General features: G+C 39.9%; 2 protein-coding genes across 3 annotated transcripts in view; one reads left to right on the top strand and one right to left on the bottom strand.

The window, feature by feature from the left end:
* The window catches only part of CDCA2 (cell division cycle associated 2), a 50,148-nt gene extending 40,586 nt beyond the window's left edge, over window positions 1-9,562 (bottom strand). For both annotated transcript variants that reach the window (XM_045774115.2, XM_045774114.2), the window contains exons 1-4: window positions 9,124-9,562; window positions 8,603-8,666; window positions 8,334-8,507; window positions 7,044-7,195 (exon numbers count right to left, since the gene is read on the bottom strand). In XM_045774115.2, coding sequence (XP_045630071.2) covers window positions 7,044-7,195; window positions 8,334-8,507; window positions 8,603-8,666 — 390 coding nt within the window. In that variant the 5' untranslated portion in view covers window positions 9,124-9,562. The remainder of the gene's footprint in view (window positions 1-7,043; window positions 7,196-8,333; window positions 8,508-8,602; window positions 8,667-9,123) is intronic.
* Window positions 9,563-10,190: 628 nt separating this feature from the next.
* KCTD9 (potassium channel tetramerization domain containing 9) overlaps window positions 10,191-14,869 on the top strand; it is a 33,266-nt gene continuing 28,587 nt past the window's right edge. Inside the window, exon 1 of the mRNA XM_045774055.2 lies at window positions 10,191-10,345. Coding sequence (XP_045630011.1) covers window positions 10,298-10,345 — 48 coding nt within the window. The 5' untranslated portion in view covers window positions 10,191-10,297. The remainder of the gene's footprint in view (window positions 10,346-14,869) is intronic.

Consider the following 14,869-nt stretch of genomic DNA (forward strand, 5'->3'; position numbering starts at 1 on the left):
TCTTATACCATACACAACAATAAACTCAAATGGATGAAAGACTTGAAAGATCTGAAACCATAAAAATCGTAAAAGAAACTAGACGGTGAGCTCCTTGACATCAGTCTTGGCAAGGAGTTTTTGGATTTGACACCAAAAGCAAAGGCAACAAAAGCAAAAATAAATGTTATTTACTACATCAAATTAAAAAGCTTCTACAGAGCAAAGGAAACCATCAACAAAACAAAAAGGCAACCTATTGGATGGGAGAAAATAATGTGCAAATCGCATATCTAATAAAGGGTTAATATAAAAAATATATAAAGAACTCATGTGACTCAACAGCAAAAAAGCAAGCAATCCAATTTAAAAATGGGCAGATCTGAACAGACATTTTTCCAAAGACACAGATGGCCAACAGACACGTGAAAAGATGCTCAACATCACTCATCATGGGGGAAATGCAAATCAAAACCCAAGGAGATATCACCTTACACCTGTCAGAATGACTGTTATCAAAAAAATAAGTCATAATAAGTGTTGGCAAGGATATGAAGAAAAGGGAAACCTCGTGCATTATTGGTGGGAATGTGAATTGGCACAGCTGCTATGGAAAATAGTATGGAGGTCCCTCAAAAAATTAAAAGTAAAACGACCATATGATCCAGTAATTCTACTCCTAAGTATTTATCCAATGAAAATGAAAACACTAACTTGAGAGGATATATGTACCCCATGTTCACTGCATCTTATTTGCAATAGCCAAGATATGAAAACAACCTGAGTGCTCATCAATGAATGGATGGGTAAAGAAGATATGGTGTATATACACAATAGAATACTTTTCGGCCAGAAAAAAAAAAAGAAGGAAATCTTGCCATTTGTGACAACATGGATGGACTGACCCTGAGGGCATTATGCTAAGAGAAATAAGTCAGAGAAAGACAAATACTGTAATGTCTCATTTACGTGTGGAATGTAAAAGTTTAAAAAGAAAGAAAGAAAAAAGGAGCTCATAGATACAAAGAGCCTGGCGTTGCCAGAGGCAGGAGTAGGCAAAATGGGTAAAGAGAGTCAAAATGCACAAACTTCTAGTTATAAAACATGGTGACTATAGTTAATAATACTATATTATATATTTGAAAGTTGCTGAGAGTAGATTTTAGAAGTTCTCATCACACACACATAAAAATTTGTAACTGTACAGTGAAGGATATTAACCGTGTAGACTTACTGTGGTGATCAATTTGGAACACAGTTGACCCTTCAAGAACATGGGTTTGAACTGCAAGGATCCACTTTATAGGTAGATTTTTCTTTCCAATAAATACAATTCTGTAAGTGTATTTTCTCTTGTTTTCTTAATAACACTTTCTTTTCTCTAGTTTACTGTATACTTTACGGTACCTGGTACATATAATATACAAAATATATGTTAATCGACTGTGTTATCAGTGAGGCTTCTGGTCAACAGTAGGCTATTAGTTAAGATTTTTGACAGCGTGAGGGTTGGTGGCCCTAACCCCCACATTGTTCAAGGCTCAACTGTGTATAAAATTTTGAATCAGTACACTGTACACCTGAAACTAATATAAAATTGTATTTCAATCAGACTTCAATGAAAAAAAAAAAAGGAATTGCAAGGAAAAAAAACCATATCAAGCATGTTATTAAGAGATATGAAAGCAAATACCAAAGCAACAGGTACAAGAGCTGAAAATGAGAGTCTAGGGAAAGGAAAAATGGAAAAAAGGCAGCTGCGCACTGTTGTTCTTATAAATAAATCTTAAAGGACTGACTCTTTAAACAACGTGCATATGTAATATTTTTATTTATATAAATTTTTTAACTTTAAAAAAAGTATTTGCAAGAAAACTTCAGAGCATTAGAACATAGTTCTAGACTGGGTAAAGATGAGAGAGGACATAGAGTGAGCAGCAGACAGTACAGGTGTGGTAAGATCAAGTCTGGAGGCTTCGATAAGATGAGAGAACGGTGAAGTAAACTGGAAAGATGAAATGTGGGTCAGAGCCAGGTGGGCTGAAAGTAGATCTCAAAGGCGATACAGTAGCAAGGAACCACGCAAGCAGATGGTTGAGGTAGAAAAGACCAAAGGAGCTACAGAAGTCAAGGCCCTTGACTCACTGAGATGGTAGATGATCATCCATGTGCTTGCTGAAATATTCAAGAATGAAAGCAAGAGTAGTGGAGGAAAGATGGAGAGCAGCTGCCCTTCAACTTTTCAGTAAGTCAAGCAGAGAAAGACAATGACCATATGGTTTCACTCATATGTGCCACATAAGCAATATTGCGGAGGACCATAGGGGAAGGGAGGGAAAACTGAAGGGGGAGAAATCAGAGGGAGACGAACCATGAGAGACTATGGACCCAGGGAAATAGACTGGGGGTTGCAGACGGGAGGAGGTGGGGAGGAGGGTAACAGGGTGATGGGTATTAAGGAGGGCACGGGTTGTGATGTGCACTGGGTGTTATACATAACTAATGAGTCATTGAACACTACATCAAAAACTAATGATGTACTATACAGTGGCTAACTGAAGATAACAAAAAATAAATAAATTGTAAAAAATAAATAAAAAATTTAAAAATTTTAAAAAAATAAAACAGAAGAAGGTCAGGGCGTGTGGGTGGCTCAGTCGGTTAAGTGTCTGCCTTCATCTCAGGTCATGATCCCAGGGTCCTGGGATCAAACCCTGAGTCAGGCTCCCTGCTCAGTGGGGAGTCAGTTTCTCCCTCCCTTTGCTCTTGCTCTCTTGCTCACTCTCTTTCTCCCCCACTCAAATAAATAAATAAAATCTTTAAAAAAATGTTACATAAAACAGGAGAAGGTAGAGAAAGTAAGAGATGAATTATTTAAGCATAGAGGCCCTTACACTTTACGAAAAGAAAAAAACAAATCCTACTCATTTATTTGCGGAACATTTCAGTAATTTAGAACATGTAAAACTAATATTTTATTTATACAGTCAATAAATTTGTTGAGCAAGGGAAGAAGTGATAGGGTGAGAACTGAAAGAGTAGAGCCACCAAGGGTAATTACTATAGAGGCCAATCTCAAAAGGTCAAAGGACAGCACTGATTGTCCATAAAAACTGCTCAAGTGGAAAGCCCTTACTTTTAACAATGCTAGATACTAGAGCTATATATTCAAGGAATTCTTTTAATACATATAATCACATGATATGGGTGTGGGGTGTTTTCATATATACATTTATACACACACATATATATATATTCATATGCATACCCTTAAGAAAAAAAATGTGAACAGCAGATATGAAATGTCAACAAACAAAAATGAATTTAGGCCAGAGAAAGCTGAAACTGACAAGGACTCTTTAGGGCATTGACAACAGGAAACAAGCAGACTTGCAGCAGACCTCAGAAAGGCTCAGTTATCTAAAGCAGCAGATATTTCTGAAAACCAGGGTGAAGGGCAGGACTCAGAACAGGAACACTGAAACTCTATCAGTAGCACTTGAACCACAGATCTCTTCATAAAGAAGAAAGGACTTTTACATTTTGGAGGGAACACAGAGATTCAGGATTCCATGAGATTTAAGACTCCATAAACAGCCAGGAGAGGAGGGTCTGCACTGAAAACAGAGCCTGTCCAAGTCCTCTCAGTGAACAGTTTGACTTCTAGTCATTTTTGACACTTGACTTCCACAGTCCCAGGACTCAGGTTTATATCCCCAGGAATTCCTTTCAGAGAAAACATATCTGCCAAAAGAAAAGAGCCACAGGATTCTGATACTTAGGAGTTCCTCCAATGAAAAAGTGGCCATGCCTACACAGAAATCCACCAGCTGACGAAACCAGACCGTGCACATTGAGCTCTCAGTCAAGTTTTTAAAGTGTCTCACTTTAAAAAATGAACACTGTCAAGATCACCAAACATCTGAAGAAAGATTTGAGCATGAGACAGAGCCTGAACTAATCAGGTAGCAAAATGGTACCTGATGGCAAAGAGATCCTGTAAGGGGAGGAAGAAAACATCCATAAAAATATGTCCCTAACAGCCCACAATGTTCTTTAATACCAAGAACAGAGCTTCAAATGAAAAAGCAGGCCATGCAAAAGAAAGGGAATCAAAATATGTGTTGAATGAATGAATGAACAGGATTCTTCAACTCTGTAAGCTAAAATACAGTGGAGCAATCCCTTCAAATTTTGATGGAAAATATGTGCAACCTAAATTTCTATACTAAGACAAACTATAATCCAAATGTGCTAATCAACTTCATCAGATATGCAGAGGCTCCAGAAAAATGAGATAGTAAAACAAGAAGAGAGAAAGATATGAGACCAAGGAAAGAGAAAATCCAAACAGAAGAAGAAAAGGAAATCACTAGGGATGGTGAAAGCAAGTCACAAAGGGACCCAGAAGGCAACCAAGCCAACAGAAGACAGAGAACACAAAGGAAAAAGAAAAGAACCCACAGACCCTTAAGGTTTATAGACCTGTCAAAGTTTGGGGATGAAATTATGTGATAAAAGACTAAACCAAAAAATAATAAAAAGTACTTAATAACTAGAGGAAAATCAAAAGTTGTATAAGAAAAGAAATGGGACCATAGCATACTACATAGCAGTTTGTGAAAAATATCTACATGGTTAAATAACGCACACAAAGTCCTAATTTAAACAAAAATTTCAATTGTATTGGAAGGATGGGGACAGGGGATAGGGTTAGGACAGCTATGAATAAGAGGTGTAAGGGCAAAATCCTCATTTTTCACAGATATAACTACAATGATAGTAAATTCAAAGCATACCATGTTCCAGGGACAGTTCTAAGTACTTCAGCTGTACTCATTTAATCATCCTCATTAAAAACCTTACTATTATTATCACCCCCATTTTATATGTGAGAAAACTGAGACAAAGAAGCAACTTGAAGTGCTTGGCTGGCTCAGGCTGTAGAGCACCCAACTCTTGATCTCCCGGTTGTAAGTTTGAGTCCCATAATGGGTGTAAAGATTACTTAAAAATAGGGGCACCTGGGTGGCACAGCGGTTAAGCGTCTGCCTTCGGCTCAGGGCGTGATCCCGGCGTTGAGGGATCGAGCCCCGCATCAGGCTCCTCCGCTATGAGCCTGCTTCTTTCTTTCTCTCCCACTCCCCCTGCTTGTGTTCCCTCTCTCGCTGGCTGTCTCTATCTCTGTCGAATAAATAAATAAAATCTTTAAAAAAAAAAAAAAAAGATTACTTAAAAATAAAATCTTAGGAAGAAAACGAACGAACGAAAGAAAGAAACTTGCCAAAAGCACAATTAATTAATAATAAAGCCAAGAATCAAACCTCAGCAAATAGCTCCACAGTCCATGTTCATACCCACCCTAACAGCAGTTCTCAGGAAGTCTTTACACGCTTAGAAATGATCGAGAACACCAAAGGCTCCTAGTACATGTGCATTATAGTTATCAAGAGTGTTTTAACAGCCTTTTCAGAATTGTGGCCATTCATTCTTTCATGGAACACAAAACTCAACAAAGATTTCCTAAATGTTAGTTGCAATGTCAAATATGAAATCCATCAATGAACTCTTCATATTCTGTTATGTTAAAATCTGTGAGTCTCTTGCAATTTGAGGGTATATTTTGCATGCACTGGTCATTAGGAAAATATTGGTTCTCTTACTTCTGCAGATCTTCCAAATGTTGACACCTTTTATTATGTAGTATCAAAAATCACATTCATTAATATCTCCACTGATCTTATCAGAAAAGTCTAGCTACTGGGAAGTTCTCAAACTCATGGTGCTGAATAGAAGTTTTCCAAAATTCTAATTTTCTCCTGAAAACTCAAGTTTTTTCATCAGTAAGAAATATTTCAGTTTCTCCTTGAAGTGGCAGGTTCACAGTTCATTTTTGAGAAAATGTTGTTCACATTCCCAAGTCTGACTAATCATGATGTCTGTCAGTCATTCTTTCAAGTAAAAATGAAAAAAAGTGGCTAGAGTTCAGATCACAGTTCAAAACAATTACACACGATTTTTTTCAAAATATCCATCATACTTCTGTATGTACTTTGGAAGTGCCGGATGCATACTTCCCATTTCAATCACACATAATACGCAAGGGTGAAGAAGTAATAAAATTTATAATTTTCACTGCATCATCAAGGATATTAAATGAACCTGGCATTATCATTGCCTGTGAAGGCTTAGCAGTGTAGAAAATGACAGCTTGGTGCCCTCAGTTTAACCCACCATGGCTTCTGCACTGTGAATGCAAAAATCAACATAGTGTAAAAAGGCAAACACCTCAGTGCTATTACAAAAACGTGTTTTAACCTCATAGACCTCTTGAATGGGACTCAGGGATCCCCAAGGATGGGCAGATAATCTCTGAGAACCACCACACTACATAGCCTTGTGCATAGTGTCTAAAACCAAAAAATAAATAAATGCCAGTATAAGTACATTTTAAAATAGGAAGGCCCGTACCAAAAGAAACAATATAAGCAGCTGTCCTCCAAGAAGGAGAAGTATTAACTGTGCCTTTCATAGTAACCCCTGTACACTATTTGACATTCTAGGAACATGCATTATTCTGATAAAAATCCGCAAAAACAGCTACATCCTTCCCCATTAGCAGACAAGTAATTTTTTCCTTTTTGCCAGGTTATCCCAAATATATTTTGTCCTGGGGAACTCTTACTCCTACATGCCAACATGTAGTAGCAAAAAAAAAAAAAAAAAGACACTTAAAGAAAAAATATTAATAAAGAAAAAGTTTGAAAAACACTGCCTCACTTCACTGTAGAGAAAAACACCAACCGACAAAAAACCCTGCAAAATAAAATAGCTCCTCTAGAAAACCATTTCTATTCAGGATTTCCTAATTCTTAACATAGCCATGCTCAGCTTCACCATCAATGTGAACTGAACACTCTCTGTAAGACAGAGAAAACATTATCTCCCCAGATCCAAAACAGATGAGATGCACAAGACGACAGAAACACGGTACAAAAGCTTTGTAACAGAACAAAACATTCCCCCCAAGAGAATTCATGACAGAAGTTAGAAGAATATCATACCAGAAAAGGGGAATTCTGTGCCGAAGATTTCTCTGCCTTCTTTAAACTCCGCTGCTGAGCAATGAAACGAATAAGATGGTTTGTTTCAGGGGAGCCCCGAGCACCAATTGTAGAGCGTCGTCTGGATTTTTTAAGGTAGGATGAGGACTCTCCTATAACGAAAACTCTCTTTTAAATTGGAACGAAACAAGCCAATCATCAGTAATTATGTACTGAATTCCCTGTAATATACCAGCCTAAGAGAGAACATGATAAACGCCTATTACAGAAATCTAAATAGAGAATTACAGGCAAAATTATTCACACACGATCAGCTGGATAGGCATCTTTGCCTACTGACTTATTCCATTCTTCTGAAAGTGTCTGGCACATAGAAACCCTTGATCAGAGTTGTGGAATGAACACATGGACACATTTTAATAGCTCTCATTTTTGTTTCATATTTCCTGCACACAGGGATGGGTGATGGCTGGCTTTGGTCTAAGAACTTCTTTTTCTGAATTAGTCCTCTTATCCCCAAGAACTGAAAGGAAAGCTCTCCACTTAGGCACATATACTCCCACAATCTCATTCTTCAGGATCATTTGTTTCTCTGCAATACCAATCCACTTTCCGCACACTACACTGCATTCTGGCCATATGCTGAAGAGCACAAAATAAATCTAGTTTTTTCTAGAAAGATTTATGAATAATGTTCTTGAGAAGGGAACACAGAATGGCACACCACTGTGGTCTTGTCTACATCATGCATTATCCAGTCTAGTGCCCTCTGACTTTCCAGCATTCTGTCATTCTCCATTTCTAAATGCTGTTCTCCAATCTAATCCCAGTTCCATGTGTATTTCCTTTCTAGCTAAATCAGGGTTCACAGGTGAATTTCATTTCTACTCCTTGAAAATTAGCCTCAGTCAATTTTGTGATTTTGAAAGAGGCATACCCCAATCTTTCTTAACTGCTCTTCAACTTTCTCTTATTTTTGCCATAGGGGAGCATAAAATTTATTATTGCTTAGAGTATACATATTCCTATATGTCATGAGTCAGGTCAAAAAGTGATTCACATACATCTTCTTTTCCAGTTTGGACACAGAGCACACTGTTGAACGTTATCATGCTGGGTGCCCTGGAAACCTGATATTCTGCTATGCTATATGCACCATACATAGTCACAGAAATCTCCCTAATCAAACATTTGCAGAGTCAAAGTAATGAGATAAGTAGATGAACAAAACTGAGTTGAAGTTATTTTTAAACTTTAAAAGCACTGCAGTAGAAGGACAACTTCTTTTACCTGAAGAGTTCTTTACAAAGCTTTCAGGTGTAATTCCCAATTGCTCTACTGTTACTGTGGAAAAGTCCAAAGGTGACTTGAAAGTATCTAGTGTGCAACCATTAGGAGTCACTTCAGGTGCATGCTTCTGAGGAGTTACAAGCCTCCCATTTCCCAAAATGAAAGAGGTATTTTCTGAAACAGACAACATATTGTGAGGGCTAAACATCATTATGAAAACAAATACCTAAACCTTACATTTCACAAGGAGGCAACAGATGACTACATACCAGCATCACGAATAGCAGTCTCCTTGGTTTCAAGAGACTCACTGTCTTTTGAGTTGGTATCCATCTAAAAAAAGAGAAAAGAAAAAAAAAAAACATTTCCAAGATTAATGATTAGATCAAGATTCTCATTCAAGACCGAATTCTAATACAACCTATATAGGCATGAAAATAGATGTCAAGAGGGTATTTTGAGAGCTTTTAATAAAGAGAGAAATGGAGGAAACTGCTTGTTGGGGATGAAACAAAGCAGACCTCACACTAAAGGCCATGGCTTTTCAACCTTGGCGAACATCTGAATCGTCTGGATACCCTGTTGTAGACACAGTTTTGCGGATTCCCAGAAATTCTAATTAAGTAGGCCTGGCTGGGCTCCAGGAAATCTGCATTTTAGAAAGCACGCGCGGGTAGCCCGGCTCATGTCCCAGGAGGACCACCATCTCCATGGAGCAGGATAAGTATGAACACGCTTTTGAGAAGCACGCCCCAGAAGCAGCTCTGCTGGATCAGGGTCCTTGCCCTACCTCTCACTCCCGTAGCCTGGCTCTCCTCCCGCTGGGTTTATTTGGAACGCTCCACCGCCGCTGAGTGTCGTGCAGGTGCTGACGGTTCGGTCGAGAAGGCAACTGTCGGCCGCCAAGCCGGCCTCCGGGAGCTGCCTCGTCCGGCCCAAAGAACTCCAACCCCGGGGCCCGCTATCCCTACCTTCTCCTCCGCCCGGCCTCTGCCCGCTGCCCGCCGCCAGATTCAAATCGCCGGCCCCGCCTCCTCGGTCCCGGCGTTACTCCACGAATCTCTACGCCTTCGCTGTCCACACGTGTCCACGCGCACCCCGAGCTCTCCCAGGCCTCTACCTCGTCGTCCCAGGACCAGGAGTGGTTTGGTGTGCTCGAGAGAATCCACCACTAGCTTGTGGGTGACACGCCGACCAGAGAGACCAGCCGCTAACCTGTATCCGGGGGGACTACTTTCCGTGAGAGTCTCGCGGAGGAACACTTCTGTTGGAACCTTAACTCCTCCCCCGTTTTTCAATTGGATGCTGCAAACTTCGAAAAGAATCATTGGACCAATCCTGGCAGAACGACGGGCGGGCTCTTGCCCAATCACCCAGTCCAGACAGCAGCCGTTTCGTCCGTGGTTTGAGAGAGTGGGAGGGGGCGCTGACGTGTACGGGTCCCTGTTAGCGCTCCACCTCTTTCCTTCCAACCCCGCCTCCCTATGCAGATGAGCTCTACCTGGTGTTGGGTTTGCGCCTGCTCAGTAACGCCTAGAGCCGCCGTTCGGCTCCAGGTTGTGCTGATTGGCTGATAACCCTTCCCGTCTGCAAGACTGCAACCTCTCTTCCCTCCCTCCACCTGGGCTGGGTTAGTATGAGCCCACCCAATGCCGGGTGATGATTGGCTGAGTCCTGGCCGGCGCTGCCGGTTGATTGGTGGATCTTAGAGTCAGTCTGGGAGAGGTGGGGGAAGGGTCCCAGGCTGGCTGACGAGCCCAGGGGCGGGGTGGGAAGGAGGACCGGCCAGCCCTGGGGTGTGGGACCGGGAGTGCGTGCGAGTGTGTCTCCGTAAGAGAAGGAAGGTGGCGAAGGGAGGAGAGTCCGAGTGGGTGGAGGGAGGGGAAGGGCGGGAGAAGAAAAAGGTGGGAGGAGAGCCAGGTGGGAGGGTGGCGACTCACTCAGGACCCAGTGGGGGCAGCGCGATGAGGCGGGTGACCCTGTTCCTTAACGGCAGCCCCAAGAATGGAAAGGTAAGGGGGTCGGGAGGAGGCGGGCCGCCTGCGTGGGGAGAGGGCAGCGGAGCGCGGAACGGGCTGGCAGGGCAGAGGGCTGAAGTTGGGGAGAGGGGCTGGGAGGTGGGCGTGCGCCGGGGTGGTGGGCGTCCAGGAGGTGAACGTCGGGTCCCCGCGGCCTCCTCCCAGCCCGCGGGATTCCTAGCGGGAGCCTGCCCTTCGACTCCCCGGCCGCCCTGGGGGCCAGCGCAGGTCAGCTTGTGTTTATCGTTCCCATGTCCAGGTGTGGGTCCTGGAAAACGGAGGACTCGGAGGGCGAGGGGAGGGCCGCTGTCACCTGAGCACTTAGTGCTGATGTTCGTCTTCCCACCTCCTCCCCGAAGACCCCGCTGCCCCCCACCCCTGGCTGTAGAAGGGCGCTTGTTGCCACCTTCGTGCTGAGTAATGGTCTGCTCCAGAAAGTGGTGGTTAACAGCTAAGGAGGACTACGGAAGGTTGCTCAGGTAGAAAGAATAAAACTGTTTATCGGTGGATAAATAAAATATTCTTCTATCCTAGGGCGAATAAGAAGATTGAAAATTAGGGACATTTTCTTGATGGTTCCTACCTCTGTCTTCCAGGCGCCCCAAGCCCCGCCGCCGGCAAACTTACGTACTCACTTTTGTATTTCTCCTTGTTTTAGTTCCTTAGAAGACTGTCACAATAGACCAGAATGGATTGATTTGACGTTACTAGTTGCTGTGTTAGGCCTTTGTTGAGGGTGTGGTACCAAATATTTTTTCCAAGGCTGGAGCAAGCCAAAATGAATCCTGTTCCTTCTCAAGCCTCTTGCCCCACCCATGAAAGTTGTTCGGCTTCTTTGGAAAATTTGACTGTTCGAGGAAGACATTTATGATGTCGCTAAATGACATCTAGAAGTAACTATGCCTTAGAGTCTAAGGTAAAGGTAAATTGGCCTCAGTGTATTATTTGCCAGAATACAGTACTTTGTTTCCTGCATATTTTGGAAACAGTACGTTTTTAAATAGTGTAATTGTGCCTCGGTGTAAAAAATGGCTTTCCAACTACTCTGAAATTTTAAATAAATCTGCTCTAAAAATTTGAACCACGGTCTGGTTAGTTGACTATAATTTTGTGTTATTCTGATTTTAGAGATTTAATACATAAAAACAACTGGCATATATTCAAGTTCTCGAATTTTCATAAATTTTATTTCAAAATATACTTCATAAGATTTATATTATTTCCGACCATTAACTTTTTCTAAACCTGTTTTGTCTGTTAGCTACTAATAATCTAAAACTTACATTGTTACTGGAAGAAAAAATTAGTATATCCAAACAATTGTAATATGTTTTCAGGAACAGACCTTTGATTGACCTTTTTATCCAGCATCTCTTTGTTCCTCTCTGAAAGACAAGATGTTTAGACTCAGTCATAAATATTTAATTATGCTCTAAATCTCCCCTGAAACCACTGAATTTTGTTCTTTCAAAGACTAACTGTGTTAGTCTTACCATATATATTTTTTAAACTATCTAGTTTTGACTAGATTAGGTTTTTGGGTTTAAAATTTTTGTTTTAAAAGTTATTTTCTAGGGAGTCTCAAAAGATTGGAAAAAACACATCTCAAGTAAATAAAGATAAATATATTAATGTTGTGAAGATCATAAAGACCCGAACTGGAGAATACTAATATGATTCAATATTAAAAACAAATCATACCATAATCCTTACTACTCGTTGGAAAACATATTCTATGCCAAAGTTCTCAGTATTTCCTCTCTCTCCAGCTGATTAAAAAAAAAATACTATAATTACTCTTATTTGACAAAAGAGCGCAGAATAATACATAACAGCTTGCATGTTTATATAAATAACGTGACTAGAGTTAGCCAGGATTGGCATGATCGTGACATGATGTTCATGAAAAACATGCTGAAACAGAGCCCTGCTACTAGAGTTTGATTTCCCATCCAGCAGTTGGAATATCTGTCACTTTCAATCTCCTTATTAACCTAGCTTCTATTTTTGCTTCCTGGTCATAAGATTAGTGTCGTTTTTTCACATAAGTTTTCCTCCTATAAAAGCTTCTTCAGTGGTTGCCAAACTGAACCATAAAGCCTGGGTTTGGAGAGGCGCAGAGTTACTGCATGCAACTACATCATATGGTTACCATGACTTTCCTGTATACTGAATAAACATAAGTGTCCCTAGTACATGCTTTGATGTTGTCGAGAGGGCTGTGCATGCTCTAAAACAGTGCTTTCTAGAGTGAGATAGTACACCACAGAGGGTGTGCAAGAGGACCCAGGGGAGTTTAGGAAGAAATACTATACTTTTTATTTATATTTTTACTTAGAAATATAAAATCTTATTAAAACTTGATTTTTTTAATTCATAAAGACACAAGTGCTTTCAATTACTGAATGTGTCAAGTGGTCTCAAGTCTACTGAGAGAAGAGAGTGCGTTCACATGTGAAAACTTCTTCACTGGTTGGTTCAGTTGGTATACTGTGATGTACTGAAGCACACAGTGCGGGTTAAGATTTGCATTATCCAGTTTTAACTAAATTAACCTTACCAAAATGCCAAGTGGCTTTAAAAGATTCCTTCAAAGCTGCAAACTGAAGAATATCAGTTGCATGAACACAAGTAAGCAATGAGAAAATGGCAGAGCTACCACTCTCCAAACATAAACTATGAAATTTGGGGGGGGATTAATTTTTTTTTTTTTTTAAGATTTACCTATTTATGAGAGGGAGCTCACACGCATGTGTGCAAGTGGGAGAAGGGGCAGAGGAAGAGAATCCTTCAAGCAGACTCCCCCTGAGGTCAGAGCCCCAATTTGAGCTCAGTCCCCTGATCCTGAGATCATGACCTGAGCTGAAACCAAGAGTTGGATGCTCAACTGACTAAGCCACCCAGGCGCCCCCAAAAGTGCCAAATTTTAAAGACTATTTGAAATCTTATTTAATAACTGCTATTAACAATAAGTCACTTCCTAAGTGTATATTGTTCTTTGAAACATTAGCCAATGATGAGATGAGGTCATCCTAATTAGCAAGATGTTTAAAAATATTTTCCAACATATGAAGACAATTTGAGATGTTTTTCTTTTCCTTTTTTGTTTGTTTTCAGTGTTTAAAATCAATTTTATATTTGGCAGGATTTCCCTAAATGTAATGATAAATATTTAGGGGATTTTTACTGGCCAGCTCCATATTCTAAGTCGATAAAGGTCCTCATTTGGGAAATCATATTTTTTTTCTAACTGTGGCATAAACTTTATAAATAAGTAAATAAATATACAAATGTTTGAGCACATGCCCGAAAATGTTTTACTGATGGGGTACATAGTCAAAAACGTGAAGGCTGTCATTCTAAAAAATTGGGATCTTCAATTTTAGTTTTTTTAGTTGCTCCAAAAGAATCAGTTGAATCCTCTCATCCTTTCTCCATAGGCCTCAGAATTCCCATGTTTCTCTTTTTAATATTCCCTGTAAATAGCATTAAGGAATTTGAAATGAGGACTCAGACATCTGAATGTAGTGAGTGGCTTCTGAGCAACCTGATGTCAGTTCAAAATTTCTGTACCTCTTGAAGAGAAGTTGCTTTAACTAAAGAATATTCAGTAATAGGCTGTGCAAGTCTTAGACCATTTGTATACCTTATTTATTCAGCCAAAACTTACTGAGTACCATCTTTGTACAAGGAACCATGTCAGTTCACTGCAGACATAATGGGATGTGAAATAGATCTGTACTGATGTTTACACTCTTAGTCCAGGACATAATTGTTTTCTTCTGGCTTTGATATTAGGTCAGAAATATGTTGTTGGTATTAAGTAGCCAGATTTGAATCCATTATATTAAGTTGAAGAAGGTGAAATCTATGTGACCTTTGTTGAAATCTGAACATTAATAAGAGCTTTGCTCTTCAACTTTAAACATTTAAAAAAATATTTGATACATATAAAGAATGTTAATGTGCATAAAAATTAAGAGGATAATAATATACCAAATATCAGTAAACCTGCCACACAAGGCAAGAAAAAGCGTATTACCAAAACTTAATGTGCTTGTTCACTTTGCTATTCTCTTGCTTATCCATAAAGTCAGCCAATTTCATGAATGCTGTATTTCTCTCTCTTTGCCATGTTTAATAGTTGAACCATATACACACACACACACTATATATATATATTTTGTCATCTTTGAGACATATCCTAAATGTATGTCATATGTAATCTTTTTGGACTTAAATTTTTCATTCAATATAATATTTCTAGGATTACATCCATAATATAGTTTAGTTATTTTTGCTGCTTTGTAATAGTCCATTGTATACAAGTACTATCCCATTTTATCTGTCCTCCTTCAGTGGACATTTGGGTTGTTTATTTCTTTATATTTTGCTGTTACATTGACAGTGTTGTCATGAGTATTCCTGTGTATGTATCCTGGTGCACACATGCAAGCATTTTTCTAGGGCAGTGGATTGCAAGCTTCAGCATGCATTGGAATCTGTTGGAGGAATTGA

This window comes from Ursus americanus, chromosome 13, assembly GCF_024610735.1.
Source record: "Ursus americanus isolate L20-20 chromosome 13, mUrsAme1.1.p, whole genome shotgun sequence".
NCBI classification, from domain to species: domain Eukaryota; kingdom Metazoa; phylum Chordata; class Mammalia; order Carnivora; family Ursidae; genus Ursus; species Ursus americanus.